Source organism: Mus musculus, chromosome 2, assembly GCF_000001635.26.
Source record: "Mus musculus strain C57BL/6J chromosome 2, GRCm38.p6 C57BL/6J".
NCBI lineage: Eukaryota > Metazoa > Chordata > Mammalia > Rodentia > Muridae > Mus > Mus musculus.
This window is the reverse complement of record NC_000068.7, coordinates 93,417,981-93,444,309: the sequence shown is the minus strand read 5'-3', so window position 1 is coordinate 93,444,309 and position 26,329 is coordinate 93,417,981. Positions and strand designations below refer to the sequence as shown.

General features: G+C 53.5%; 1 protein-coding gene and 1 non-coding gene across 9 annotated transcripts in view; both read left to right on the top strand.

Moving 5' to 3' along the window:
* Cd82 (CD82 antigen) overlaps positions 1-25,208 on the top strand; it is a 43,849-nt gene extending 18,641 nt beyond the window's left edge. For 5 of the 8 annotated variants that reach the window (NM_001136055.2, NM_007656.5, NM_001271432.1 and 2 more), the window contains 9 exons: positions 866-941; positions 6,840-6,922; positions 10,377-10,449; positions 14,055-14,179; positions 14,291-14,365; positions 22,382-22,483; positions 23,555-23,755; positions 23,987-24,070; positions 24,368-25,208. In NM_001136055.2, coding sequence (NP_001129527.1) covers positions 6,860-6,922; positions 10,377-10,449; positions 14,055-14,179; positions 14,291-14,365; positions 22,382-22,483; positions 23,555-23,755; positions 23,987-24,070; positions 24,368-24,445 — 801 coding nt within the window. In that variant the 5' untranslated portion in view covers positions 866-941; positions 6,840-6,859 and the 3' untranslated portion in view covers positions 24,446-25,208. The remainder of the gene's footprint in view (positions 1-865; positions 942-6,839; positions 6,923-10,376; positions 10,450-14,054; positions 14,180-14,290; positions 14,366-22,381; positions 22,484-23,554; positions 23,756-23,986; positions 24,071-24,367) is intronic. The other 3 variants (NM_001271431.1, NM_001271430.1, XM_030247042.1) reach the window with 2 other exon arrangements.
* Positions 22,303-22,381, top strand: Mir7001 (microRNA 7001). The gene has a single exon (NR_105967.1). It is a non-coding gene; the product is annotated as a microRNA 7001 (primary transcript).
* Positions 25,209-26,329: the final 1,121 nt, after the last annotated feature.

Genomic DNA, 26,329 nt, shown 5'->3' with positions numbered 1-26,329 from the left:
GTGGGGAGAACCTGTGACACACTTGGGTGTAGAACTTGGCTGTTCCTGAGTCACCTGGGGTCCAAGCTCACCCTCGAGCTTCTGTTGGTGCAAACTGGGCAGTGCTGGGCATGGGCATTGGCTATGGCTGGCTGTGCAGTGCACTAGAAGAGAGACCACAGAGGGAAAGTCTCAGAAATCCACATTAGGAATTTCTGAAAAGAGGGATTTTAACAGAAACTACATGTGCAAAGGCCCTAGTGTAGAGAGGGCCTGAGAGTACAGGGGCAACAGTAAAGAGATCAGATAAGCACGTGGGAAAGACCAGGGTGACAAGAGGAAGGCAGAGCAACCGAACAGGGACAGGACATGCACATCATCTGGTTTTATAGCCAGTGTGTCAGCAGGAGTGCTGGCTGCACAGGACAGTGTTCTTGCTGTGTTTCTCGGCTGTCGGTCGCTCTGCAGTGTGGATAAGCTCACGCTGAGTGGGGCTGGTCCCAGCTCAGTTCTGGACTGGCCCGGCAGGAGGGCTGGGGACAGTGGAAAACTGCAGAATAGCAGGAGACTGTGTGGCTCTTAGGTGTTCCATGAGGGGCCATTTCCTCTTCTCTCCACCCCACAACACTTACAGCCAGGAGTGTGCCCCCAAAGGGACCTGGGAAAGGAAAGCTGAGATTACAGCTCAATACTCCCGAGAGGTGTGGACATGGCATTCAGAGCCATTAAATGGAAGGGGTTTCATGGAAGTTGAGAGTGACTCAGCTGGAGGTGTTTATCGCTGTGCATCTTGGGAACTGAGATGGGTTGTGAGTGCACGATGAGTCTTGGGAAGAGACTTTGTGATCTCAGGCCAGGTCACAGCAGAGCTGTTTGTTCTTCACAGTGTGTCCATTGTCCAGAACTCATCTGAAAAACTGCCACAGGAATTGCTTCTCTGCTCCAGGCTGGTCACTGAACAGGTGAGGAGGAAGTGGGGGGTTGGGCAGCCTCCTATGCAGGTCATGCATGACCTGGCCTGTGAAACCCTGGAACTCAGTCTCCCAGCACTGGACCAGAAAGCTCTGTGGTTCCTACACCCTTGGTCTCCCCAGAACTACTCAGGAACACGGATATGGGCCCGGAGTCAGGCTGGAGGGCAACATTCCTGTGCCCCAGTGTGTGACAACACCCCTCCCCCCCAGAAATGTCCTCTTGGAGACACCATCCTTCCCTTGCCCCACTACTCCACTAGGGGTTCCAGGGAAGGTGGAGAGGACTGGCAGCATGGCACATACTCAGAGCAGGCTCAGACTGCCCATCAGGCATGCCTTCCCGTACATCAGGGCAAAGACATAGGCTGTGTGTGAAAGTAGGTGACTCTGGCAGAGTAGATCTCAGACACTTTCCAGGCCGTTGGCCACTTGAGGTTGTGTACTCTTTGTGGCAGTCCTTTCTTCTTCATAGTCCGTCTGTCTGTCTGTCCATCCATTTCATCCATCATCTATTCATAATCCACCCATCATCCATCCATCTATCCACCCATCCATCTATCCACCCATATACTCATGCCTTCCTCCCTCCCTCCCTCCCCCTCCCTCCCATCCATCATCCATCCCACACCACCCCATCCATCATTCATCTGTATATCCGGTCTCACTGCCTCCCAGGTACATCTCTGGGGTGCCTACTCATAAAGAAAACTGGGTCTTCTCCTCAGGTCGTCATACTTCACAGGGAGACAGACCACTACGTGACAGCAGCTTTGTTTGAGAGCCCACACATACCAACCATTTTATCTACATTAGCTTCTGGGAAACAAATTAAAAAACAAAAGCAAATAAACAACCCCCCAAACAGGTTTTATCTTCCCCATTTCACAGGAGTAGAGTGAAGCCAGAGAGGTTAAATCACTTATCCAGGGGCACACAGCTAGGAGATGATAGAACTGAATTCAAACCTAGATGGTCTGATGCTACAACCCCCTTTCTAAGAGCTTCTCTATTATCCAGTTCTTCAGGAATGATGTCCCCAACTGAGATGAGTCTTAGGCTGAGGGTTGGAGGTGGTGAGGGGATGTTTACAGGAGTGTCTTGGACAAGCCTAAGATGAGTACCACAAGACAGCAGAAGGGAAAAAATATTGGTGTGTTATTTTGTTGTATAAACTGACTTGACAGAAAACCGTGCATTCCATCAGTTTAAATTATACCTGTTTAGAAATGGCCAACGGGCCTGCCACTGGTCCTGGCATGGCTTCCCACAACCATTCCAGAACTTTTCTGTAAGGTGTGCTCGCTCACAGCTCAGTCACTCCTGTTTAACACACCCTGGTAGGAAGGTGTTTATAAGAAGGATTCGGAAGCGCATCTAATCCAGGGGGTGAGCTATGAGCCCAGTCCATTTGGGAAGTGACTTTCACGCTGACTTCTTCACACAGAGTCCATTCCTGGTATCCAGAGTGCCAGCCTCAGGGCCGCCAGGCCCCTATTTCTTCTTTTCCTGTCAGGCATGCCCTGAAGGGCCCACTGCACAGAAGGAAGCCCATCCCCATGACTGCTGGCAGAGCCAGGCTCTGAACTTTCATCCAGGGACTCGGCCTGTCCTGACCCTGGCCCCAGCCCACTGCTGCCTTTCTATCTAAGATCTCAGCTAAGGCCAGCCATGCCCCCTTGCTGCCTCCTGCAGACCCTTGCTTTTGATCTCCTGGCCAGGCTGGGCCAGAAATTGTGTTCTGGGCTGGTGGGTGTGAATTTGAATTTCATGTCATTTTTGTGTACTGCAAAATGTCTATGTGTGTGTGTGTTGTTTTGTTTTTCTTTTTGTTCTGTTGAGACATGGTCTCCTCTAGTTCATGCTAGCCTCAAACCTCCTGTGTTGCTGATGTTCTGAGCAAGCACTCTACCAGCTAAACTATATCTCAGTTTGTTTTTTCTTTTAACTATTCTAAGGTAGTCAGTCTGTACTTAGCACCCAGCTGTGAGGGGAATAGGCAGGGATTGCTCAGGCCTTGCCCGCCACCAGCCCTCGTTTCTGTCTAATGGGCAAGAACTGCATCTGATGGTGATTGTGAGTTCTCTGAAGCTGCTGGCCACTTCCCATCACGGGGCCACCTGCTCGTGTCCCCAGTCAGAGCCTACCGGCTTGTATGTTCTCATGGAGACTCTCGCTGTCTTGTGCACGGAATGAGAATGATCTTGCTCACTGCCGGCTACACAGGCACAAAGACCTGTGGCCTGGACCTGGGACAGCTATGCTGGGGCCACCCAACACCCTCTAAAGCTGCTTCTCAGTTTCTATACTTCCTAAGGTCGTTCCCAAATCCCAATTGTTTGAGCTGCCTGCCACTCAGGCACTGCCTGGCTCTTGTTTCAGGATAGGCACCCCCTGCCTCCAGGTGAATTCTGTCCTTGTCTGTGTGCTCTTGGAGACCTTGGCCGTGGCACTTTGCTTCTTTGGGTCTCAGTTTATTTGAAGAGAACTGAAAGACTTAGCCCAGTGTGTGATAGGATCTGGGTGAGGACCAGCCACTGTTTCTAAGGCCTCGATGTCAGGGGAATGCCAGCCAGCCTCCTGCCTCGGGTGGTCCTGTGCTTCCAGGTCTGAGATCTCTTCCTGGTCTCTCAACCAGAGCTCCTTCGAGCAGCTACCCTGGATTGTCACCACCTGTCACCACCTGGATGATCCCATAGGGAGCAGTCAGACCTGGGCCAGCTCTAAAGGCAGAGGCCATTGAAAAAGAGGCCAAGCAAATGTATCCACATGGTGGGTGGCAGAGGCAGACACCTGAGGGTAGAGGCCATCTCCTCTGGGTGAACAGTTTGGAGAGGGAGGAGGCTCTCAGAGCTCCAGAGCTTTCTACTCTGCATGGAGCTCCAAAGTGCCAGTGTTTTTGTCCTAGCTCTGCTTGGGCCTGGAGCGAGCTTCCTATGGTGATGTGGTTCCACGCCGGGCTAATGGAGCACAGGGTGGTTCTCAGCCAGGCTTGCCACTATCATGACAGTCATCGGTCTCAGCCCAGCTGCCCTGTCTGCCCACAGATTCCAGTCTTTGCTTGTGTGAAGTCTGTCACACATGAAACTGTGCATTTTTTTTTTGTCTTGTAGTGCTCTTATTTTTATTTGGTTGTCTTGGGGGAAGAATGCACTTTTGACTAGCTTGGAAATTGCTGTATAGACTTAGATCTTTAATGCCCGGAGGTAGGGGCGGGTAAATGCTTTGAGTGTGAGAACTAATTCTTTAGTGAGCTCCTCCCCACGGGAGCGCTTCTGGGTGGGAGGAGCTCGCTTCTCACCCAGTCCTGGGCATTGGGCCAGTCACAGCTTGCCTGACCCAGGCCCTCCAGGGCTTGTTGGGAGGATTAAAGGGTATGAGAACCGAGGGTGACTGTCCATAGCAGGTGCTATGTACTGTGGCCACGCCTAGTCCCTTAGCAGGCCCCATTGTTTGGATCCCACTCTTGCTCCCTGGAAGCCCGTCCTGGAGACCCCACCTACCTACACCATGTTAGAGCCAAATAGTACAGAAGCCAATCTAGACTCTTGAATTGCACCGTAGACCCACCTCAGGGGTGCCCGCTGGGAATGTCCTAACAGGCAGTGGGTACCGGCTCCTGACACTTAGCTTTCTGCACACAACTGCATTACATTTTTCCTGTGGCGGAAGGACTGCCTCTGGCCTGCCTGGGTCCAGCTGTTGCTAGGAATGTGCCGGGAAGGAAACATAGGCAGACCTGAGCAAAAAGCAGTTCCCGAGTCCATGAGAACAACTCCTTGCTCTGGTGGGAGCTAGCTTTCCTCTTGGGCTGTTTATCCTGCAATTTATAGCGTGTTTGTGGAGGTGGCAGGCTGTCCTGAGGCCCGGGGGAAGGAGAAACAATAACTGCCCTTGTAGTGTCCGAGCAGACCTTCCCTGGGCCAGGCCTGGGCTGGGGCATTGCAGACTCCAGCTCTCTGATGCGTGGAAAGTTTGTTTTTCCTCTTGCGGAGACTGTGTGGGAGCTGCTGAGACCAGAGGCACCTCACAGTGGAAGGTTCCTGCTCCTCTGCAGTTCTCACACCCAGGCCTGACATCGCAGTCAGGAACAGCCATTTCCTGTCATCTTCCCTATAGTCAGTCCCTAAGTCCCCGTGAGCATGAATTTCCACTGTTTGCGGGCCACCTGAGATGGGAGACCACCACCCTCAAGCAGCCTTTCCCTGGATGGTGTTGCTTCAAGTTGTGCCCAAAGTTGCCCTTTCAAAAGGGCATCTAGCTGTGCAGTGGTGGCACACGCCTTTAATCCCAGCACTTGGGAGGCAGAGGCAGGTGGATTTCTGAGTTCAAGGCCAGCCTGGTCTACAGAGTGAGTTACAGGACAGCCAGAGCTATACAGAGAAACCCTTTCTCAAAACAAAACAAAACAAAACAAAACAAAACAAAACAACCAAAACCAAACCAAACAAACAAAAAAAACCAAAAAAATCAAAAGGGCATCTAAATCTTCTCTTAACAGAGCTGTGACAAGGCTGACGGGTTTCTCTTGGGAGACCACGTGCCAGTCCCATCTCCAGTCTCTGAAAGTGTGCAGGGAAGAAGTGGGGCTCCACTCAGCAAGGAGGGTAGAGTGTGAAAATGTCCAGAAAAGAGTCAGGGACCCGTGTGTGCATGTGGAGATTCCGAGGAGAAAGGGTGTGAGCAGCCTCCACTCCCTCATTCCTTCTACCCTGGGTCTGCCTCCTCTCCCTCCCCAGGACCACAGGAGCACAGTCAGCCTATACTGCCTCCCCCCCCCACAGCCTGGCTCTACCCATGCAGCTGTCCCGGCCCAGCTGTCCTGGCCCAGCTGCTTGGTGATGGCTCCCTGCATCCCGTGGATCCTGTCTGGCCTTGGGCGTGGGGGATTGGGGAGGAAGCCAGCTTCCTGCCTCTAGCTGAGCCCTCCAGCTCTCAAGGAGTTGGGGGGCTCTGCTACCTCGCACTGGCTTCTGCACTTCAGAAGTGTGGCTTGGGCCAGAGTGACCACTGTGAACAGTAGGCAACAACCTGGGCATCCCAGTGTGGCCAGCCAACCATGTGCTTCATGGGCTAGGGTTTGCAATGAGGTATCAAGGGAACTCTTGATTTTCCTGGGATACATAAACCTCCCCCAAACAAATTCTAAAAATGCTACCTACATGTGAATTCTCAGGAGGGATGTATAACCCCCAAATAGGAATAGGTACTGCTCAATAGCATGGACTCCTACGAGACATCTAAGGTTGTGTTTTTGTGTTTTGGTAGAATGCTGTCTTGCAGAGATTATGAAACAACCTCCTCCCTGGCATGAACACAGTTTTGCTACAAAGCACACACAGGAAGTAGCTGTTTAAGATGGTGGCATTTGCTATGGAGCAACAGGAGTAAGATCTATGGATGATGTTTGTGCTTCTCTGCATTTGTTTGATATTTTGTGATGTATATTTTTTACATTTGTGAGAAGCCAAGACCTTTTCAGCTTCAGTGTTTCTAAAAGTTTCAACCTTGGTCCCTAAAAGTCCCAACCTTGGTCCTAGAGAGGTGCACCAAGTTGGGGAGCTAGCCCCAATCTTAGTCTGGTCTGTCAGCCACTCCCTGATTTCTTGGCCCTGTAACTTCTGCCATTGTTTCCCGTGTGAGACCTCGATCCTGGGAGTATGGAGGTGAAGGCTCCCTGTCCTGTGTAGTAAAACATCTCTCTGGACCAGAGAATCACACCTCCTGGCTGAGACTTTGGGCTAGGCATGTAACCTCCCGGTGCCTCAACAACATGGAAGGCAGGCACAGTGCCAGCTGCTCCTTGTGAGTGGGCCCTGGCTTTCAACCCGCTGTGCCCTCCACCAGTCCCTGTCTCCCTCATCTGTTCCCCCTTCCCTCTCTCCCCAGGTTGCTCCAGGACCTGCAGAATGGGGGCAGGCTGTGTCAAAGTCACCAAGTATTTCCTCTTCCTCTTCAACTTGCTGTTCTTTGTAAGTATGCAACCCCCAGGGCTCCAGTCTCTCTAGCCTGTAGGCTCTAGCTGTAGCTGCCACAGACCTTAAAAGGACCAGGGATAGTGGAATGGAGTCACCTCTCCCAGCAGGTTCTGTGACAAAGCAAAGGTTCCTCCCCAGAGCCCTCTGCCTGGCTGGGGGTGGCCGAGGACAACCCCTCGGTGTCTCTGCTTTGTTCCCCTTGCCACACCCCCCTCCAGTTTGAACAGGCCCCCAACACCCTACCATGAACTCTCAGAGGCCACAGGGGACATTCTTCCCCCACAACCCCCTACAGACTAAGTCTTTCCCCCACCCCAGGGCTGCCCAGATGTGAGCTCCGTGGCACATCTGGAGCTGGTTTTTCTGGGGCCCCAGGCTTCCCCTCTGGTCTGGAACTGACAATCTTGCCTTGGTGTTGCCAAACCCCCGGTGTGCTCATGTATACATGAGTGTGTGCCTGAGAGTGTGTGCATGGGTGTATGCTTGTGTGTGTGCATGCTTGTATATGATAGGGGTGTGAACAGCCTGAATGGGCTTCCATTGTCCCAGAGTGCTATTAGGGCTGTGGCTTCTCTGTTCTGATTCACCCTAAATAGTTTTAAGACATAGATTATATAGCAGGGACTTGGCATGACCGAGTTTCATGTTTTATAGTGTCTAGACACGAGTATCTCTGAGAGGCAAGGGATAATCCTCTCACTGCTTATGTTGGGGTCTCTCTGAAGTATAAATGAGTTGCTTATAGGAGGAGTTTCACATTATAAGTGCATAGGATTATAGGAACTTGGAATATTTGAAAAGAATAATCCTAAATTTCCATTCAAAACTTTAGCTAGCCCAGAACATGGTACTTACAGAAGAATTCATGATACAAACACATATATGTGTGCACACACAAGTGGATGGTCCTGGCATGCCCCACCCTAGGTCTCTGCAAGGACCTAGGACCACCATGCTGGTTCCACCATGCCTAAGGCCCTGCAGTGAGGACATCGGCCTCAGAGCCCACCTGTGCTGAGTACACAGAGCATGGCACAGCCCTCCCTAGTCTGGCATGTGGATCCCTCCCCTCTGGCTTCTAGGGAACAACTGCCCAGGTAGACAGAGCAGGAGGAGCCTGGGCTCCTGGGCCACGGCCCAGCTGAAAGGGACTGCAGGCTAAGTCCAGCATGCCATTGCCATATCCCAAGCCTTGGACACTAGAAAAGGAGCCAGGGTTCATGCTTAGTGAGGTGGCAGAACCTTCTATGCAGTTGGGGAGGTACAATGGAAAAGGGCCATGAGCTCGTAGAAATGAGAAGAGTGTGGATGGCTTGGCCTGGGTATCTCTCCTGTGCTTCTTTTGGCTGACTCATAGAACCAGAGGCCAGGGACCTGACCCAGCAGAGGCTCACTGCCTGTTTATTGGTTCAGGTGGTCAGACAGACAGACAGACAGGCAGGCAGGGGAAGTGGATGGAGACTGTGTTTATTCGTTCCTTCTCCAGCACAGGGCCACGGGGTTCTGTGTTGGTGACCTTCACCCAGGGCAGGTAAAAAATAACTCCAAAATGCTGTGTCCTCACTGAGCATGTGCAGGCTGCTGTTGCTCACTGTCCCCTAGATACTGCAATATGGTATGTGTACAGGATTCCCATGTCAAAGGTCAAGCATTACAGGGCATCGAGAGGCCGCTGAGGGTGTAGGGTTGAGGCTGGGGTTGGGCTTGGTTGGTAGAGTGCCAGGTCCTAACCACAAAAGAGCAGGCCAAAAGGAAAGGGAAGGTGAGCCAGGCTGTGGGCTGTGTAGCTGGATAGAGAGGGTCTCTAATGGACTGAAAAGCTTCGTTTCCGCTGTGCTGGAAAGTTTTCGTGATCTCCCTATGACTGCCTCCAAATGCTGGGCTTGCAGCCCAGATTTATTTTATGTGTGTGCTGAGGATTTGAACTCAGGTCCTCACCTTACAGAGCAAGCTCACCCACCCACTGATCCGTCTTCCCAACCCCTCAGGAGGTTTTTGTAGTAAAAGATCAAAGAAATCATACATTTAAGCATTTTTTTTTAATCCCAAGTATTTTTATTTCTTCATTTAATGATATAAAAAATTCTGACCTAATATAGAAGTTTTCTGGAATGTTCACAGCAAAAGACTAGCAGGTCCAGATGAGCAGCTGTGGTCACCATGTGGCCCATACACACAGTGAGCCCAGGCACCCCTACACTTTAATCACCCCTAGATGTCCTGTCATGCTTGACCCTTGACGTGGGAAATTCTGTACACACAGTGGCTGTATTGCAATTATGCATGGGCACATTTAGAATGAGGAACAAGTTTGCTAATAAACACTGTGACCAAGCAAAAAGCAACCCAGGAGAGGAACGGGTTCTTATTCCTTACACTTTCAGGTCACAGTCCATCACTGGAGGAATCCAGGACACAGACTCAAGGAAAGAATGGAAAACAGAAGCCATAGAGGAATGCTACTTGCGAGCTCACTCATAGGACCATGCTCATTGAGCTTTCTTATATTCTGCCTGGGGAATGGGGCTGCCCACAGTGGGCAGAGTGCTCCTGCATCAGTTAACAACCAAGACAACCTCTCCCACGTGACCACAGGCCAATCTGATCTAGGCAATTCCTCCAGTAGGGCTTTCCTTTCAGATGAGTCTAGACTGTGTCACGCTGACAGCACTAACTAGGACACAGCTAGGACACATGTCCAAACTCATTCCAACCCATTCCTTCCTTTACATTCTAAAACATCTTCAAGAGGTCAGTTTGAGGTCAGAAAAGCCACAGTGCCCAAGGTCAGTCCAGATTTGGTATTCAGAGGCTTCTTCTATACAAAGAGCTTTTAGAGTGCTGATTGGCAGGAGAGGGGAGCCTGGAGCAGCAGACATGAGGCAGTCTCAGGAAACTTTTCAGATACATAGGTAGAAACATCTGGTAGGTGGGTTACAGCAAATCAGAGGTGGGGATCTCTGTTGTAGGCCTCGGATGCTATCTGATGACATTCTTAGTGTTTGGGTTGGTGGAAACTAGTCTTTATACGCTCCAAAGAGATTTTCCTAAAAGTCACAAGAATGTTAGGTGACACACAAGGTATGCAATAAAGGGCTATTTATAGAGGTCTAAAGACAACACAGCAATTGACTCTCAACCTGTAACATTCCAACTCTCCACGACCACAGTTCTTGGCGCTTAACTAAACTTGGAGGCACTTTAGCCCAGTGTACTCACAAAAAGAAGGGTGCTAGTGGGGGCAGTAAGCTGTGTGTGTGTGTGTGTGTGTGTGTGTGTGTGTGTGTGTGTGTGTGTGTGTGTGTGTAGCAGTGGGGTTTCACTGGACATTCTCTGGACGGAGGTAACACCTATGAATCCTCCTACCCTTCCCTCGGCTGCTTGGGCCCCAGGTAGCTTTCTGACCCACCTGCTCCTGGGCTCCCGCTGACCACCTCTTTCCTTGCAGATCCTGGGTGCTGTGATCCTGGGCTTCGGGGTGTGGATTCTTGCAGACAAGAACAGCTTCATTTCCGTCCTACGTAAGGCACCCCCTACCCCACAGATAGCCTGCTCTTGAGGGAAGGGACATGGCCAGCTCCTGCTGCTGACTGCTGCACAGGGGGCCCTTGCCAGGGTTCCAGGACACATTCTTGCCCAGAGACAAAGCCACCATTGTCTGCAGATCCTTGGGTGACTGGGATGGGGGTGGAGGGACTCATTCTCTTCACACATAGAAAAGTGTCTCACATCCTCTGTTCCCGCACTTGAGTGTGTAGTGAAATGCAGGCTGAAGCTGCCTCCCATGTCAGAGGGCCATAAGAGGGAGCCAGGGATGATGGACAGTCAGGTGCACATCGGGCCCTGATCCCAGTAGCCCTGTTCAGTTCCTATTGTACCAGTGAAGGAACAAAGCCATTAAGATGCTGGTTGTAGTTCACACAGTTCCTTGATTCTAAATTGCAAGACCCATCCTCAGGAGGTCTGGTCCTGGCTGCAGCACAGGTAGGATGAGCTTCCATTTAAGACCTCTTCTGTTCTTCAGAAGAAGAGGTGACCAGAGTGGTCTGAGGGAGGGCATAGGGCCTAACCTCCTTGCCTTCTCCCTGACTGGCCTCCCATCCCCGATCTGGGTGGGGAGGAGTATAGTAACATGCCAGGAGCACTCTGTGCCAGCCATTCCCCAGTGAGTGGCAGGCCCTGGCCCTCTTCATTTCCAGCAGCTGTCCCAAGCAGCTGGATTGGACTCTGGCCATTCTGACAGCTGCTCAATTTAAATAAGACAGAACCTGGCTGGGACGTAGAGAGAGGGTCTACAGCTGTTGTCCAGGTCCTCAGGGCCAGGCTCCAGGGCGGGTAAAGCAGGGATGACCCTGCCATGAGCTCTCAGTGTCCCAGTCAGGGTTGGGTGGGTTTTCTGTGCCCACCTTGACACTCCAGTGCCCTCCAACAGGGACATGCCCTCCTTAGGACTATCTCTGGCTTGATGAGTCCAGCCGACATCCAGCAGGCACCATGCCTGGGTACAAAGTTTGTCGGACACCTCATTCCTGCCCGTACCCTGTCCTGTGCAGGCAAGCTTTAAAGACTCTGACTCTCAGGAGCTCTGTAAATTCCAGGCCCAGGTCACACCCATCACACACCCAGTGGTTGTTCTGTGTTTACAGCAGCCTCTAGGGGCTCCCAGGCAGCCAGGGCCCAGAAACATGGATCCAGGAGGCTAGAGCAGGTGAACTGCTATGACATCTAGGCCAGCATGGGATACAGGGTGAAACTTGATTTCATACCAGCAAAACAGAAATCTAGGTCATAATACAAAGAAAAGAAACCTTCCCTAGGCACTTGGAAAACTGAGGCTGATTGAGGTACTTGGAAAACTGAGGCTGATTGAGGTACTGTTTGCAAGGGAGGGTCAGAATGGGACCCAGGACCTGCTGTATGCCGTAACTGCCCCTTACTAGATAGGCACCTTTGAGTCCCTGGTACTGGGCTCCACTCTTCCCTCCATCATCACCCCCCTTTACAGAGGAGAAGCCCCCAGGCATAAGGAGGTGGGGTAACCTACCCAAGGGCACACAGAAGGTAAGGGAGGAGGAGGTGGGAGCCCGAGTCCTGGCCCTTGCACCACGTGGCTCCTGTGTCCCTCAAGATGGGATCTTCAGAAGAGAAAGTAGACAAGATTGGTTAAGAGAGAGCTCTGGGTCTGGGAGCTTGGGGGAGGGGTGTCAGTGGTCACGGGTCTGCTGCTTGCCAGTTGTGTGGTCCTCCGGATGTTACTTTCCCTCTCTGTACTGTGTACCTCAGGAGACTGAGGCCAGAGAGGCCCACTTCTGTGTGAGGCACAGAAGTTAAACACCTGTCATCACAGCCATTTAGGAGTTAGAAGCAGGAGGACTGGAAGTTCAAGACCATCCACTGCTACAGAGAAAGTTTTGGGCCAGCCTGAGCTACATGAGACCCTGTCTCAAACAAGCACACCAGACCGAATCTCTCATTTCTTAGTGAGGCTTTTAGGACTGCTCTGGGTGAATTACAGTTTAATCCCTTTGACCATGAGCCACTGCACAAAGTCCTATTTTCCAGAGGAGGAAGGAGGAAGTGGCTTGCCACTGGTTGTGGCAGGCTGATAGAGCTTGGTCACCTGACTGGGGTCCCTTCAGTACCTGTGGCCTGCTTTCTACCTCCTGGCTCCCCTGCTAGCTGAGTCAGACACACTCTGCTGCTGTGGACAATGCAGGGGACACCTTGGACAGGCACTAGTCAGTGGCAGAGTCAGGCACCCTGAAGCTGAGTGGGGACAGCTGGTCTTGGGGTCTCACAGGGCAGGCTCCCTGCACCACAGCCTCCTTAAGCCTCAAGAAAACCCCTAGGGAGAACTGGCTATGAATCCAGAGAGAGTGTCAGGGTGTGCAAAAGGCTTTAGTCCAAGGGCCTCAATCAGGGCTGGTATATGACACCCTTTTTGTCTAGGGCCCTTTGTGTCTTCTGGATCATCTGGCCTTGCCTCAACCCCCGGAATGTGAGGCCATTGTGAGGAGCTCAGCTCCCCTCATCTCAGGCCACTTTCCCAGAGGTTCTGAGCAGAGCAGGAAAGTTCTTGGGAGCTTGGCAGCAAGGACTGTAGGCCTGAGTCTCCCTGAGTTCTGGAACAGGGCCTCCTGCCATCCACTTCCCTTCTGTGTTTATTCAAAGACACAGCCCATCCCACCCCACCCCAGAGCCACCACCTTGGTGAGCAAGCAGTGGGAATGAGCAAGCAGGCCTATGTCACCCCACCTGAAGGGCCCAAGTTGGCCCTGGCTGGCCTCATCCCCATCCCGGGGAACAAATCCCAAAGGCCCCGATCTCTGAGATCTCTGTGAGGTTCTAGCGTGTGCCAGCACTAGAACGATCAGGTTAAGCTAGCCTAGGCTTTAAGACCTCTCAGAAAACAAACCAAAGAGTCCCCTCTGTTTTGGTGAGCATGTGGCACACCTTTAATCCCAGCAGAGGCAGGCCTGGTCTACGTGGTGTGTTCCAGGATAGCCAGGGCTACAGAAGAAAGACTCCATCTCAAAAACAAAAAAATCCTCTATTACCGTTGCCCTCACCCTCTGACCACAGACCCCCACCTTCCCTTATGAGGTCTGCCCATCCCCCCCCACCCCAGAGCCATTCCCTTGTGGGTCCGCATTTCCCCCACAGGCCCAGCCTTCCAGACCTTCCTCCCTCTCTCGCCTTTGTACCCACTGTAGCTTCTGCTTCCTAAAAGCAAGCCAGACCCTGCACTAGCTGATGTTTTCTCACGCTACAGCCTCACCCCAGCCCATGTCCTGGCCAGCATGGGCACCTGTAGATCTTCAGGGTCCTCAACAGAACCTGTGTGGCGTCTGCCTCCTGACCCAGGCCTGGCTTGCAGGGTCCCCTAGGAAATTCAACCCGGCCCCACCCTCCTGCACTCAATCTCAGGGAAAATCAGATTAGAGGTGCTGAGAACAAAAGGAGTAATAAGAACTCGTGGCTGCACGGGAATGGAACACCAGGACGGGTGAGGGTAGGAACATGGCTGCCCCAACCCCAGCCGTGGGGAGCCAGACAGTCGACCTGGACCCAGACTGCCTTTGCCCTGTGGTTCATGGCTCACTAGGTGTTTGCCCTTCTCCTTTAGAAACCTCATCCAGCTCGCTGCAGGTGGGGGCTTACGTCTTCATCGGTGTGGGCGCCATCACCATAGTGATGGGCTTCCTGGGCTGTATCGGTGCTGTCAATGAGGTCCGCTGCTTGCTGGGTCTGGTGAGTCAGGGCCCTGAACCTGTGCTGGCCCAGGTCCCCAGGGTAGGGAGTTCTTCCTGGGATGGGGCAGATACCCATGGGACATAGCTGACTCTGTGCCTTTGTCCCCAGTACTTTGTCTTCCTTCTGCTGATCCTCATCGCACAGGTGACCGTAGGGGTCCTCTTCTACTTCAACGCTGACAAGGTAAGCACCCTTTCTCCTGCAGGTGAGGGCTGCTGAGACAGGTTCCTTTGGCAGGAATCCACTTGGTTGTCACAGGTGGCCCAGGAGGTCATGGAAAGCCCCCTGTACAAGGACACCAATGTGTCCAAGGTGGTGAAAGTGGCTGGCCAGAGTTGTCCTCCCTAGTGAGGGGCAGGCAGGGTAGCCCTCTGCCCCTGGGGGAGGGGGTGACCCTTGTGGCACTTGTAATTGAAAATGGGACCAATAGAGAGAGGGCTAGAGCTTGAGATGGAACTCGGATTGCTGTGTGGCCTTAGACTGACCCCTTCCCTCTCTGAACCTGCCTTACCCTCGGTAAACGAGGACTCTGGGACCCACCAGTGCATTGCTAGGTGAGCAGCTGATCCACTTGAGGCATTTTTTGTCATTAAAGCTCTTGAGTGTGTGTCAAATGCTACTAGTGTGCCACAGATGAGCCCAGGGCGGAATCTGATGATGCAGATGTTCTCTCAGGGTGGAAAGTCAGACTTGCTGCAGCTTAAGGCCAAAGGATGTCTTCTGCTGCTGCTGTTTCCGAGACAAGTCTCCTTTAGCAGCTGGGAGACTGGAGCCCTCACACTGGGATCAAATGTCCGTAGCATGGCATCTCATGGTCACAGGATGGCTGCCACAGCACCAGGCACACCATTTGCACTGCTGTGGCCAGAAGCGGGGGCAATGCCAGCCAGGGCCATCACTTGTCGCAGATAGCTTTCCCCTGGATCAGGAGGGTGCTTGAGAGAGTTTAGCATGGAGCCTTCAGACTTGTTATTGGGAATTATGACTGCCCACAGCTCAGGTCTGAGGACCTCCGGTGTGTACCGGCACCGTCTAGAAGCTTCATGCAGACTAGCCTTGTAGGGTGAGTCCCCTGTGGACAGGGGAAAGCAAATGCTAGTTATTGAGACAGGCTCATTATGTAGCCCTGGCTGGCCGAGAACTCAGAGATCCACCTGCCTCTGCTTCCTGAGTGCTGGGATTAGAGGCGTGTGCCAGCATGTCTGAAGAAGTAGATGCTGAGGAAGAGCATCGGTCACTGTCACCTGGACCCCAGCGTCTCTGTTGTTGGGTCCACACAGGCCACAGACCAAGCTCCGTGCTCACCCTGTCACCAGCTGGGTCATGTGAGAGGCAGGATCATACCCAGGCCTTCATCTTGCTGGTGGAGGAATCAGGGAGCCCCAGGCTCCCCTGCTGCCCTCAGAGACCCCACTGGGAACCAGCTGAGCCTTGGGGCCTCTCTCCCATCCTGCTGTGCAGCATGGGGCAAGGACTTGCCGTGTAGCCATAGGTCCCTCTTGGAAGCTGAGAACTTTGGTCCAACATTAGCTAGCCCTCGGAAGAACTGAGGAGCCTAGAGCTGTGCTAGTCACACACCGAGTCTGGCCATTTCTTGAAACCATGCCGGAGATGGGAGAGGGGAGGAGTCTCATTTTCTGATGTGGGCGCTGAAGCACAGAGAGGTTGAACAGCTTACTCGTGTTCACACAGCCAATGAGCAGCAGAGGCAGAATGGGAACCCAGGCATCCTGGCTTAGTGGTCATGCTGATAAGACGTTCGTTCGCTGTAGTGGTTCCTTGCCTGAGGCTTTGGTTTGTAATGCACACCCAGCCTGTTCTCCAGGTGAGCTGGGCTGGCTCCCAGCACGAGAGCATAGGGCAGCTGCAATCCAAATGAGAAGAGAGCCTGTGCCAGGAGCAGGGTGGCCATGACAGCTGAACCCTGACAGCTGAGGGCTGACCTGAGCCTGAGCCTCCAGGTGGCCAAGGCGAGAGAGGAAATGGTAGATGAAAGGAAACTCGCCTGGATGTCGGCAGGAAGCCTGTGGTTAGGGGAGGGAAACTCCTTACCTAGCCCCGTATAGGGTCAGGTACTCATTTCTCCCTGGTGACTTTTCTGGGGACTGAGTCAGGGTACCTGGCAATGTCATTAGGTAGGAAGCTGGTGGCCTTCGCAGGGGGTCTGAGTCACCCCGCCCCCACCCCTAGTGGAGCCGCCATCCCTTGGTGAGGGCAGCGGCACCCTCTGAATTGACTTCAACCCCATATCAGGGGCCAAGCTTGAACATAACCTGTTTGAGATTTACATTTTTCCACTCAAGAAACAAACTCACAAGAGCCAAGTGACTTTGGCCACAGTCACACACTCAGAGCAGCCTCAGAGCGACTTCCCCACGGACGTTCTGCTTGCTGCTGCTCATCTGTGGTAGAAGCTCAGGAGTCCAGCCTCTGGGTGCCTCAGGACTGGCTGGAGAGTCGGCCTCTTTGCAATGCTGTGTGCCCCACGGGGCTTCCTCTGCCACCCTACTACCTCAGGCTCCACACCCCACTCCTTCCTGCACAGAATGGGGAATCCCCTGTGGTGGGTGAGATTCTGCACCTTCACCCCTGAATTGGAAGGAGCATACCCCCCCCAGCCACTTTGTAAATCACAGCAGGAGACTAAACACCCCTTGCTGGTGTTTATTCCTGTGCAGCTTGGAGTGGGGCAGGGGCGGGCAGGATTTCTCAGGGCAGAGGAAGAGGCCTTCTAAAAGATGGCTGGCGGATCGTCAAAGGCCCACTCAGCATTGGTTCTGAGGCCCGGGGCAGGCAGCCTCTTTCTGCCTCAGCTTCCTCTTCTGGAGTGATGCTTCAGACCTCTCTCCCTTGTGGGTTTCTGTGGCAGAAATGTCCTCTGAGACAGCAGCTGCAGCCATTCAGTGACAGTGTAGGCTACAAGCAAGACATCAGGCCCCCTGTGCCCCACAGACAGTGTCCCTGGGGAAGTCAGTGCGTATAATCACACCCCAGACCCTTCTGGGCTGTGATGTCACCAACCTTTTCTGGTTGTTCTGAGACTAGGTTTCATGTACTCCAGGCTGGCCTTGGAGTTATGATGTCACCAAGGATGATCTGGAACTTAGGATACTCCATACCGCCCCTCCCAAGTGCTAGGAGTACAGCTATTACCACCCCTCATTTCCCAACCCCCACCCCAAGTTTTATTCAGTTGGAATAAGGGGTTTTTGGGTGTCAGGAAAGCACTGATTCACCAAGCCACATCCACAGCCTTCCCAGTCCCTTTGTAAGATCTGAATGCTTCTAGGGGTCAGAACCCCCAAAGGCCTCCTCCCACTGCCGGGTGGAGAGTGGTAGGGTAGAGGCTGCGAGGCCCAGGGCCCTTGGCTGGTCAGCAGGCATCGTGGCATCACTGCTGTGGAGACTTTGCTGGACCTGGGCGAACAGGTAAGCATGGTGGGTAGCTGCACCCACCGTGGCCAGTGTTAAGATAGGCCAGGCTGAGTGAGCAGGACTCAGGGTGAAGTCACAGGGGCTTCATCTATGGGCTGCTGGCTGCAGTCACCCAGCCAGTGTGGGAGCAGAGACCAGGTCTGACATTCTGGGGTCCTGCTCCTTGGTAAGCTCTTGTGTTGGCTGCTGTGTGGCCTGGGTGAAGTTATGCACACCCTCTGAGCTGTGTAGATGTCTAGGAAGGATTCTGCTGATACTTCCTAAGGCAGCAGAGAGCGAGGGGCCAGGAAAGAAATGAGGTCTCCTGCTTCCCTGTTGACAGGCTGGTTTGGCTGCCAAATGACAGCCAAGTGATAGCTTCCCATTAACAGATACAGAAGTATTAAGAACCTGGATTGGGTTGGAGTGCAGGGCCTGGAGCTACAACCTGAAGCAGAAGGGCTTCGTGTGGGGGTAGGGTGAGGGCACATTGCTCCAAAGATGGTGTTAAGGGAGCCGGACCCCTCCCAACTCCAGAAAGCCTGAAGTCACGAGTGTGCTCAGTCGTATGTGGCAGAGGTGGTAGGCCAGGTTCCCAGAGACAAAACCTTCCCTGTGAATGGTCTGCTCTTCTGGGAGGGAATGTCTCAGTCCTAGGACAGATGGCCCTTTCTTCCCAGCTGTGAACGGAGAAAGCAGCTGGCTGTTGGTTGCCCAGGGTCATAGAAATGTGGGTGGAGACTCACCAGGGAGCCAAGAGTCCTAGAGCCCCTGTGCTCTGCATAGGGATACAAACTTACTGTCAGCCTGTGGTGGCTGGGTGCATGACACACTCCTGCAGACTGTGGAGCAGTGGGCTTCTAGAATCACTTGGGGTGGAGATGAGAGGTGAAATGCCCTGCCCATGGCCCCAAGCAGAGGGCCTCATTTCTAGAAAGCTCTGAGAGGATCAGAGGCAGCATCGTGAATGGGAGCAGGGCTTGGCTGTTCTGACACTGTTCTGACTGTGCATGTCCTGCAGAACCTACAGAAGGACCTCGGGAAGGCGGGCAGAGGGCATCAGCAATCTTTGGCCCAGGAAAGGACTCAATTGCTCCTGCATAGTTCAAGCTTGGACTTCAGGGGACCAATGCCAGTGAGACAGTTGAGAGACTCCACTCTGTGGCATGCTTTTGTGGGGTTCTACACTCCCCATGACAGGAAGCATCTAAGCAGAGGACAGGAAAGTGTGGGAAAGTCTTAAGTTGGGTGCAGTGTTGCCCTTGAAGGTCCTGGGCCACTCACACTCTGAAACAGCACTCAGCCATGGAAAATAACAGTGTAGGCTTTTGGGGAAGACAGTCTCTGGTGAGGTGGGGACAGAGCAGGAGGAGGCCTCCAGGACCCTGGCAACTGCACAGATCTGGATTCTGGAATCTGCTGCTGACTGGCTGGCTGTGTGACCAGGAGGCTTGCTCTCCTAAGATGTGGGGAACCTGTGGAGTCATATGGGCTCTGACTCTTAGATGGCTTGTGGTTGGTCTGATGCCCTGGGAAGATATGAGCCAGGGACATTGCCCTTTGAGGTCTCTAAGGAAGGATAATTTGGCAAGTTCGGGAGGGTAGAGGGGTTGACACCATCCCAGGGACCGACCAAGGGGACAAAGAGACTCCTAATCAGTCATGAATCTCAGTCTCTAAAGCTCTGACCGAATTCAGCTCCACTCCTCTGTTGGTTTTCCCCCTAAGGTGGCTTGTCTCTTAGGGAGCTTGTCAACCCACTGCACTAACACAGAGGCCCCCATACATGGCTGTACAGTACCAGGTAGCAGTCTGGGGCTCTGACTCTAGCTGTGTTAGCCACATCCTGGATTACAGGATGCTGAGTGATTTCCATGGAAATCACCCACCCTGGTGGAAATCACCCAGGGCCTCTATCACCTGTTGGCATCTGTAGCAGGGTTGTGGAGGAGGTAGGGAAGTCCGGCTGCCATGACAACCACACTGGGAAAATACAGAACCCTGTGGCTACAAAAGGGGGACCTACTAACAGGGGCGGATGTGGAAGTAATGGGGAGATGTGTCTAGGCCTGGGGATTACCTGCTTACTAGAGACTAGAAGCTAGGCCCAGATGGTCAGGACAGCCAGACTCAAGACCTGCAGGCAGACAGCCCATTTGTGGGGTGCGCAAACCACAGGAGCGTCTCTGGCATGTGGTTGAACGCAGCCGGAGCGTTGCAGATGGATGTCGGTCTGGGTTCTTTGAGCAGACAAGCTCAAGTCCAAACTTCAGTTCTTGCACATGGTTGTGTGGCTTGCCTAAGTTCACAAGTTTCTCTAGGCCTGTGGTGGGGGAACAGGGCCAGTCCCTGGGCCACAGGTCAGGTGGAAGGGTCAGTTGAAAGATCTCGGTAGGGGCTTTCTGTGAAAGTCAGCCACTGCTGAGCTGTAGATTGGAAAGATCTGGAAGCTGTAGAATTCTACGATTTCTTTTCTTTGCTTTATCTTTTCTTGGTTTTTGTTGGCTTGGGTGTTTTGGGTTTGTTTTTCAGTCAGGGTCTCGTGATGCCTAGATAGTCAAAGATGACATTGAACTTTTCACCCTCCTCCACCTGCTGAGTTGAGAGGTACTGGATTGCAGGTGTGTGCCACCATGCCTAGTGTATGCAGTGCTAGAGACTGACCCCAAGTTGACCTGGGGAAGTTCTGTACCAACTGAGCCACACCCTAGCCTATGAGGATTCTTTTTTTTAAAATATTTTTTATTACATATTTTCCTCAATTACATTTCCAATGCTATCCCAAAAGTCCCCCATACCCTCCCCCCACTTCCCTACCCACCCATTCCCATTTTTTTGGCCCTGGCGTTCCCCTGTACTGGGGCATATAAAGTTTGTGTGTCCACTGGGCCTCTCTTTCCAGTGATGGCCGACTAGGCCATCTTTTGATACATATGAAGCTGGAGTCCAGAGCTCCAGGGTACTGGTTAGTTCATAATGTTGTTCCACCTATAGGGTTGCAGATCCCTTTAGCTCCTTGGGTACTTTCTCTAGCTCCTCCATTGGGAGCCCTGTGATCCATCCATTAGCTGACTGTGAGCATCCACTTCTGTGTTTGCCAGGCACTGGCATAGTCTCACAAGAGTCAGCTATATCTGGGTCCTTTCAGCAAAATCGTGCTAGTGTATGCAATGGTGTCAGCGTTTGGAAGCTGATTATGGGGTGGATCCCTGGATATGGCAGTCTCTAGATGGTCCATCCTTTCGTCACAGCTCCAAACTTTTTCTCTGTAACTACTTTCATGGGTGTTTTGTTCCCAATTCTAAGAAGGGGCATAGTGCATGAGGATTCTTGAACGATGCTAGGAGCTTTACCCAGGCCTGAGAGGTCTGGGCTGTTTCCCCAGGCCGAGCAGGCCAGTAGTTAGGAGCCCAGATTGTTGGCCCAGCTGGAGGAGGTAGGCATCCTGGGTGCCACTCAAGGCTCCCTTGGGAGGCTGGGGAAGAGCATCCTGAACCTGGAGAACATGGTTATGTCGGGAAGAGAGGCAAGTATGTGGCCTTCCTGTACACAGTGATCTTTCTGATTCTCTCATGGGTAAGCAGGAGATGGCAGCCTGCTTGTCTGGGCTGTGTGTTAGAGGGAGGTCAGCAGGAACTAAGTGCCTTGGAGGCCACATTCCCACCTTTGTGGGTTTCACCTCGTTCTGGAGCTAGCTGCAGATCTTTCCCCTCCTCACAGCTGGCTGTTGGTGAGAAGCTAGGAGGCCATGGCCTCTTTTCTCTGAAGCCCTCAGATAGCACAGGATTTAGGATTCCCTAGCTGGTGGGGACTACTACTACTAGTCGGGATATGGACTGTGAAGTCCCAGGGAGGGCAGCCATGGAGGGGCCCCACAGATCTTCACCCTGCCCCCTCTAGCAGTTGTGAGGACCTCAGCCTCATGTGGTGCCACTGGCTGTAGGGAAGGCCAGCTTGGTCACATGGCTGAGGCTCTGGCTGAGGCTTAGGAGGTCTTCTGGTTGGGGTTCCTGGGCTGCTTGCCTGCAGTCTCAGGGCTTTCCTGAGAGACTGCAGACAATTCCACAAAAGTAAGAAATTGAACATGCTGTGCCTCTTACTTTCACTGTCCCCCAGCCCCTGTGACGACTAACCATGGGGCAAGTGGGTTTATTTTCTGTACCCACACCTAGCTGCCCCCAGCCGACACCCACACCCCAGCTGGGAAAAGTTGCCCTAAGCCCAAATAGAGGATGAGCTGTGACACCATCATTTAGCCCTGGACAAGGATGGCCAGGGAAAGGCGGCAGAGGGGTAGGAAAAACACTGTTCTGTAGAGCCTGTCTGAGGAGATGCAGTTTGCTAGGGGAGCTTGCCATGTTCACATCGGGGGACAGCATTCTGAGCAGCAGGGGCAGCACAGAGGCAGCACGAGGCCTTGTGTAATGGAGCACAGCACAGAAGAGCAGGGAACCAGGGAACCAGGGCTGGGGAGGCCTGGGCAAACGGCGTGGGACTTTGTAAATTCTGAGAGGACATTGAAGGGCATTGATATGTCTCTGGAAAGTTGTGGGAGGCCACGGGAGGCCTTTCAGTGTCAAAAGGGAAAAATGCCTGCCGAAGGGTAGGCCATGGCTGACAGGGTTGGCGCTGAGCAAATGGGCACTAGGGATCACCAGGACAGTGGATGTTCTGCAGCCATGAGCGTGTCCTGGGATTGCTGTGGTGGAGGAGGCAGGGTGTGAGCGTGAGCATCCCAGAGGCCCAGGTTCAAGTCCAGCCCTGACGCTCACACTCCCTCTGCAGCTGAAGAAGGAGATGGGGAACACAGTGATGGACATCATTCGCAACTACACTGCCAATGCCACCAGTAGCCGCGAGGAGGCCTGGGACTACGTGCAGGCGCAGGTGAGGATGAGTCTGAGTGACAGTGACGTGGTGTGTTACTCTTGGAGAAAGGACACAAGTGCTCTTGGCCCCTAAGCACAGTCTTGGAGACGGCTCCTGGGCTCACAGCGCTGCCTCTTCTTTGTTGACCCTGGAAAGGTTGTCCCTTCCTGGTGTCACAGAACAAGTGAGGCCTGCCTGTCCGCTCACTGGGGGCAGAGCTGGTGGTACCTACCCTTCTGCCTTTCTGTCAGAGCTCTTGCCCGCTGGGGAATAGCCTAGAGCTCAGCTTCCCTTCACTCGCTTGGAGCGCCCCCTTCTGGCTGTTGCAGATGAGAGCTTGGGCACAGGAGATGGCTTATCCTCCCTCCCACCTGGGATTTGATTTCCAAGGAATCCACGGAGAACAGTGTTAGCTTCCATCCCAGAAAGCCTTGCCCTCTGGATAGAGCATTTTGTCTTTGGAAACAATGGAATTGATCTTGTCTCTTTTCTCACGTTAGTGACCAGGAAGCTCTGCCCCAGATCTCAGGTGCCTGTGTTTAACACTGGCAGGTAGCCTTGGACTTGACTGGTCTGTCACTGGGCTCTCTGGAAGCATGTGGCACATTGTCTGCCTCACCCCTCACTCAATTAGGGACCTTAGTTCCTAGTCTTCATTTGTGGAAAGCTCAGATCAGCTTGAAATGGCAGAACTGGGGTTTGAACCCATGACCCGAGAGCCCCATGTTCAACCTTTGCCACCTGACTGACAGCCTTGCACACATTCCACTTGTGCTGACTGGTGTTTCACTTGAACTCGCCTCCTCCGCTCTATGCATATGCTAACGGCTTCTGATTCTGGCTCTCCACTGTGTTGGTAGTTTGTACTGTTTCTTGGAGGCCTCTTGAAGTCCCTCTTGAAGTCTCTTCTGATACACAGCACTGAAGTTCAGCCCTTGGGTGCTATGCATCTCCAGCACCCCGGGAGCGGGACACAGCTACCACCCCAGGAGGCACAGAAGTGGCCAGTCTGAGTTTCCACCTGGAGATGGGCTGCTTAGGATGGGCTGAGTGGCCGATCAAGCAACCTGTCGTGTCGCCACTGCGCAGGTCAAGTGCTGTGGCTGGGTCAGCCACTACAACTGGACAGAGAACGAGGAGCTCATGGGCTTTACCAAGACCACTTACCCATGCTCCTGCGAGAAGATCAAGGAAGAGGACAACCAGCTCATTGTGAAGAAAGGATTCTGTGAGGCTGATAACAGCACTGTGAGCGAAAACAACCCTGAGGATTGGCCTGTGAACACTGAGGTATGTGTGGAGCTGGCAGTCAGGGGCTGGGCTCTGCCACTCTGAGAGGGACAGGTGTCCCAGCTCCTGGAGGTGCCCGGGGCCGTCACTCAGCCTCCTTCCCTTGTTAGTCCCCTCCTCCCCATCTGCTCACACCATAGTCTACAGGTGCCATGAGGGGCCTGCTCACGAGCCGGTCCTGGGCAGGCCTGCTGCAGCTGTGTGCAGAGGCTGACATGAGTCTTTCCACAGGGCTGCATGGAGAAGGCGCAGGCGTGGCTTCAGGAGAACTTCGGCATCCTTCTGGGCGTGTGTGCTGGTGTTGCTGTCATTGAGGTCTGTCCCTCTCTCCCATGCAGCCGTGCCCTGGGTTCTGTCTCGAATACCTCCCCCGCCCCCGCGCCCTTGCATTGCTGCTTCCTGTGAACTGAGTGGTCCATGTGCTTCTAGAGCTGCCCTGACCCCAGCCCATCTGGCTGTGTGACGTCAGATTGGGTACTGTCCCTCTCTGGGCCTCCTTCAGCAGCCTGCCTGTCTGCCTCAGGGTGGTTGTGACTGGGACCCAGTATGGAGCTGCAGGGCAGGGTCCTGGGACCCGGGCGGGCCTTCCTGACTTTGCTCTGTCCTTCACAGCTGCTGGGGTTGTTCCTGTCCATATGTTTGTGCCGGTACATTCATTCTGAAGACTACAGCAAGGTCCCCAAGTACTGAGGTTGCTGATGTCCCCACCGTCCTATTTCTCCACCCTCAGCCTCCCATGGGGCCTCTCTAGCTTTTTCTCACATGGGCCCTGCTCCATCCACCACTGAGGCCTCTGGCCCATCCTGGAAAGGTTGCATTGGGAACTTTCTGGGCCTGGGCCCTTCTCCCTGTCCTTCTGCCACCAATATGGGGCCCTGGCTATCCTGTGGCCTTTCTTCCTACTGCCTGGGATATTTTAACAGCTCGAAATGGCTCCCAGTATTACTGTACACAGGATAGCTGTGTCTCCACCCTGAAGTCATATTGTATTGTATTAAAAACCAGGGAGGGTGGGTGTAGCACCCGTAGCTGCCCAGGGAAAGGCCACAGGAAAGGTTGGTGGGGTTTTCCCCACTGTCACACTTTCTTCATAGGTTTTCCATGTTTCTGTGGGAGACAGGGTAGGCAATTCTTCCACACACTTGGAGCACTCCCCCCTCCCCAAGCTCAGTTCAGCAGGGAACTGAACTGAGGGGCCTCCTGGGGGACTGGCCCAGGTAGCCTCTGGTGCGCTCCTCTTGGTGAGGGACCTGACAACTTAGGGGTGTGGGTCCCTCAGGTCTGGCACAAGACCCTGGATGAGAGGAGGATCTGGACTGGTGTTTCTTGGCAGCTGTCCCCTGTCCTCTGCGCTAAGGGTGGGTGAGGCTGTGCCTTGCAGGGTGGGGGAGGGGTTCCATACACTCATCTCTGGAATCAATTATTAAAGGAGGGTTTATAATGATCCAGTCTGAAGAGGCGGTATCCTGAACTATGGGGTGGAGAGGATGTGGCGGTGACAGGAGGGAGCCGTGGGATGAACCTGAAAGCATGACATGGGGTTCCTGTGTCACAGCTGATGCCAGTTCACTCTTGCTGTCCTTCCTCCTCAAAGACCTGGGTACAGGTGCTTGGAAGGGGGCTGTAGAGAGCCAGGAAGCCACAGTGCTTGTGGCCTCTTCCTGGAACATCAGGCTTCTGTTAAGACTCACAGAAGGAGTCTTTTCATAAGAAGCCAGGCAGGTAGACTGTGCAGCCTTAGTGAAATGGATCATCCCTCGCAGCCTCTGCACACTCAGCCCGGACAAACGCAGAGCCAAACAACGTGATGAGGAGTGCCCACACAGGAGCAGGCGGAAGCTGGGAGGGATGGCCTGGTGGGGACTTCTCCCACTCACTTGTAGGCCCTGGAAGACCTCCCTTCTCTTCCCTCCTCTAATGAGTGGCTCTCGGCAGTGGAAGGGAAATGCTTCAGGCAGTACCCACCAGGGGGCACTGCTGCCCCATTGTAGGAGCTCAGGGAACCAGTGGTTCCTGTTTCCTGCAGGTACCTGGCCTGCTCCAAGTCTCTCAGTCAGGGGGGACACTTCAGAGGATGCAAACTCCAGAGGTCAAGAGTGTGGGAGGGGCTGGGGCTGGGGCTGCGGGGCTGGAGGGGACCAGGAATCCGCATTCGTGCAAACCGGGGAGTGATTCCTGAATTGAGATGACTTTAACAGGATTTGGTGAGACTGAGCCACAGTGTGAGCCAAAGAGAGAAGAATGAATAGGTCTCAGCCAGAGAGCCTGGTCCTGGGACAGAAGGTCAAGAGACTTTCTGTGGTCAGAGGCCATCCATGCAAGCTCACTGCTAGACCCACCATAGCACCCTGTGCCAGGCTGGGGCCCCAGGAAGCCTGGGTTCCCTGACAATATCAACCACTAGGACTCCTCTCCCCCTCCCTCCCTCTCCTCTCCTCTCCTCCTTTTCTTCCTCTTCTTTCCCCTTCTCCCTCCCCCTCCCCCTTCCCCTCTCCCTCCCCCTCCCCCCCCCCTCCTCCTCCTCCTCCTCCTCCTCCTCCTCCTTCTCCTCCTCCTCCTCCAAGCTAGGGGTTT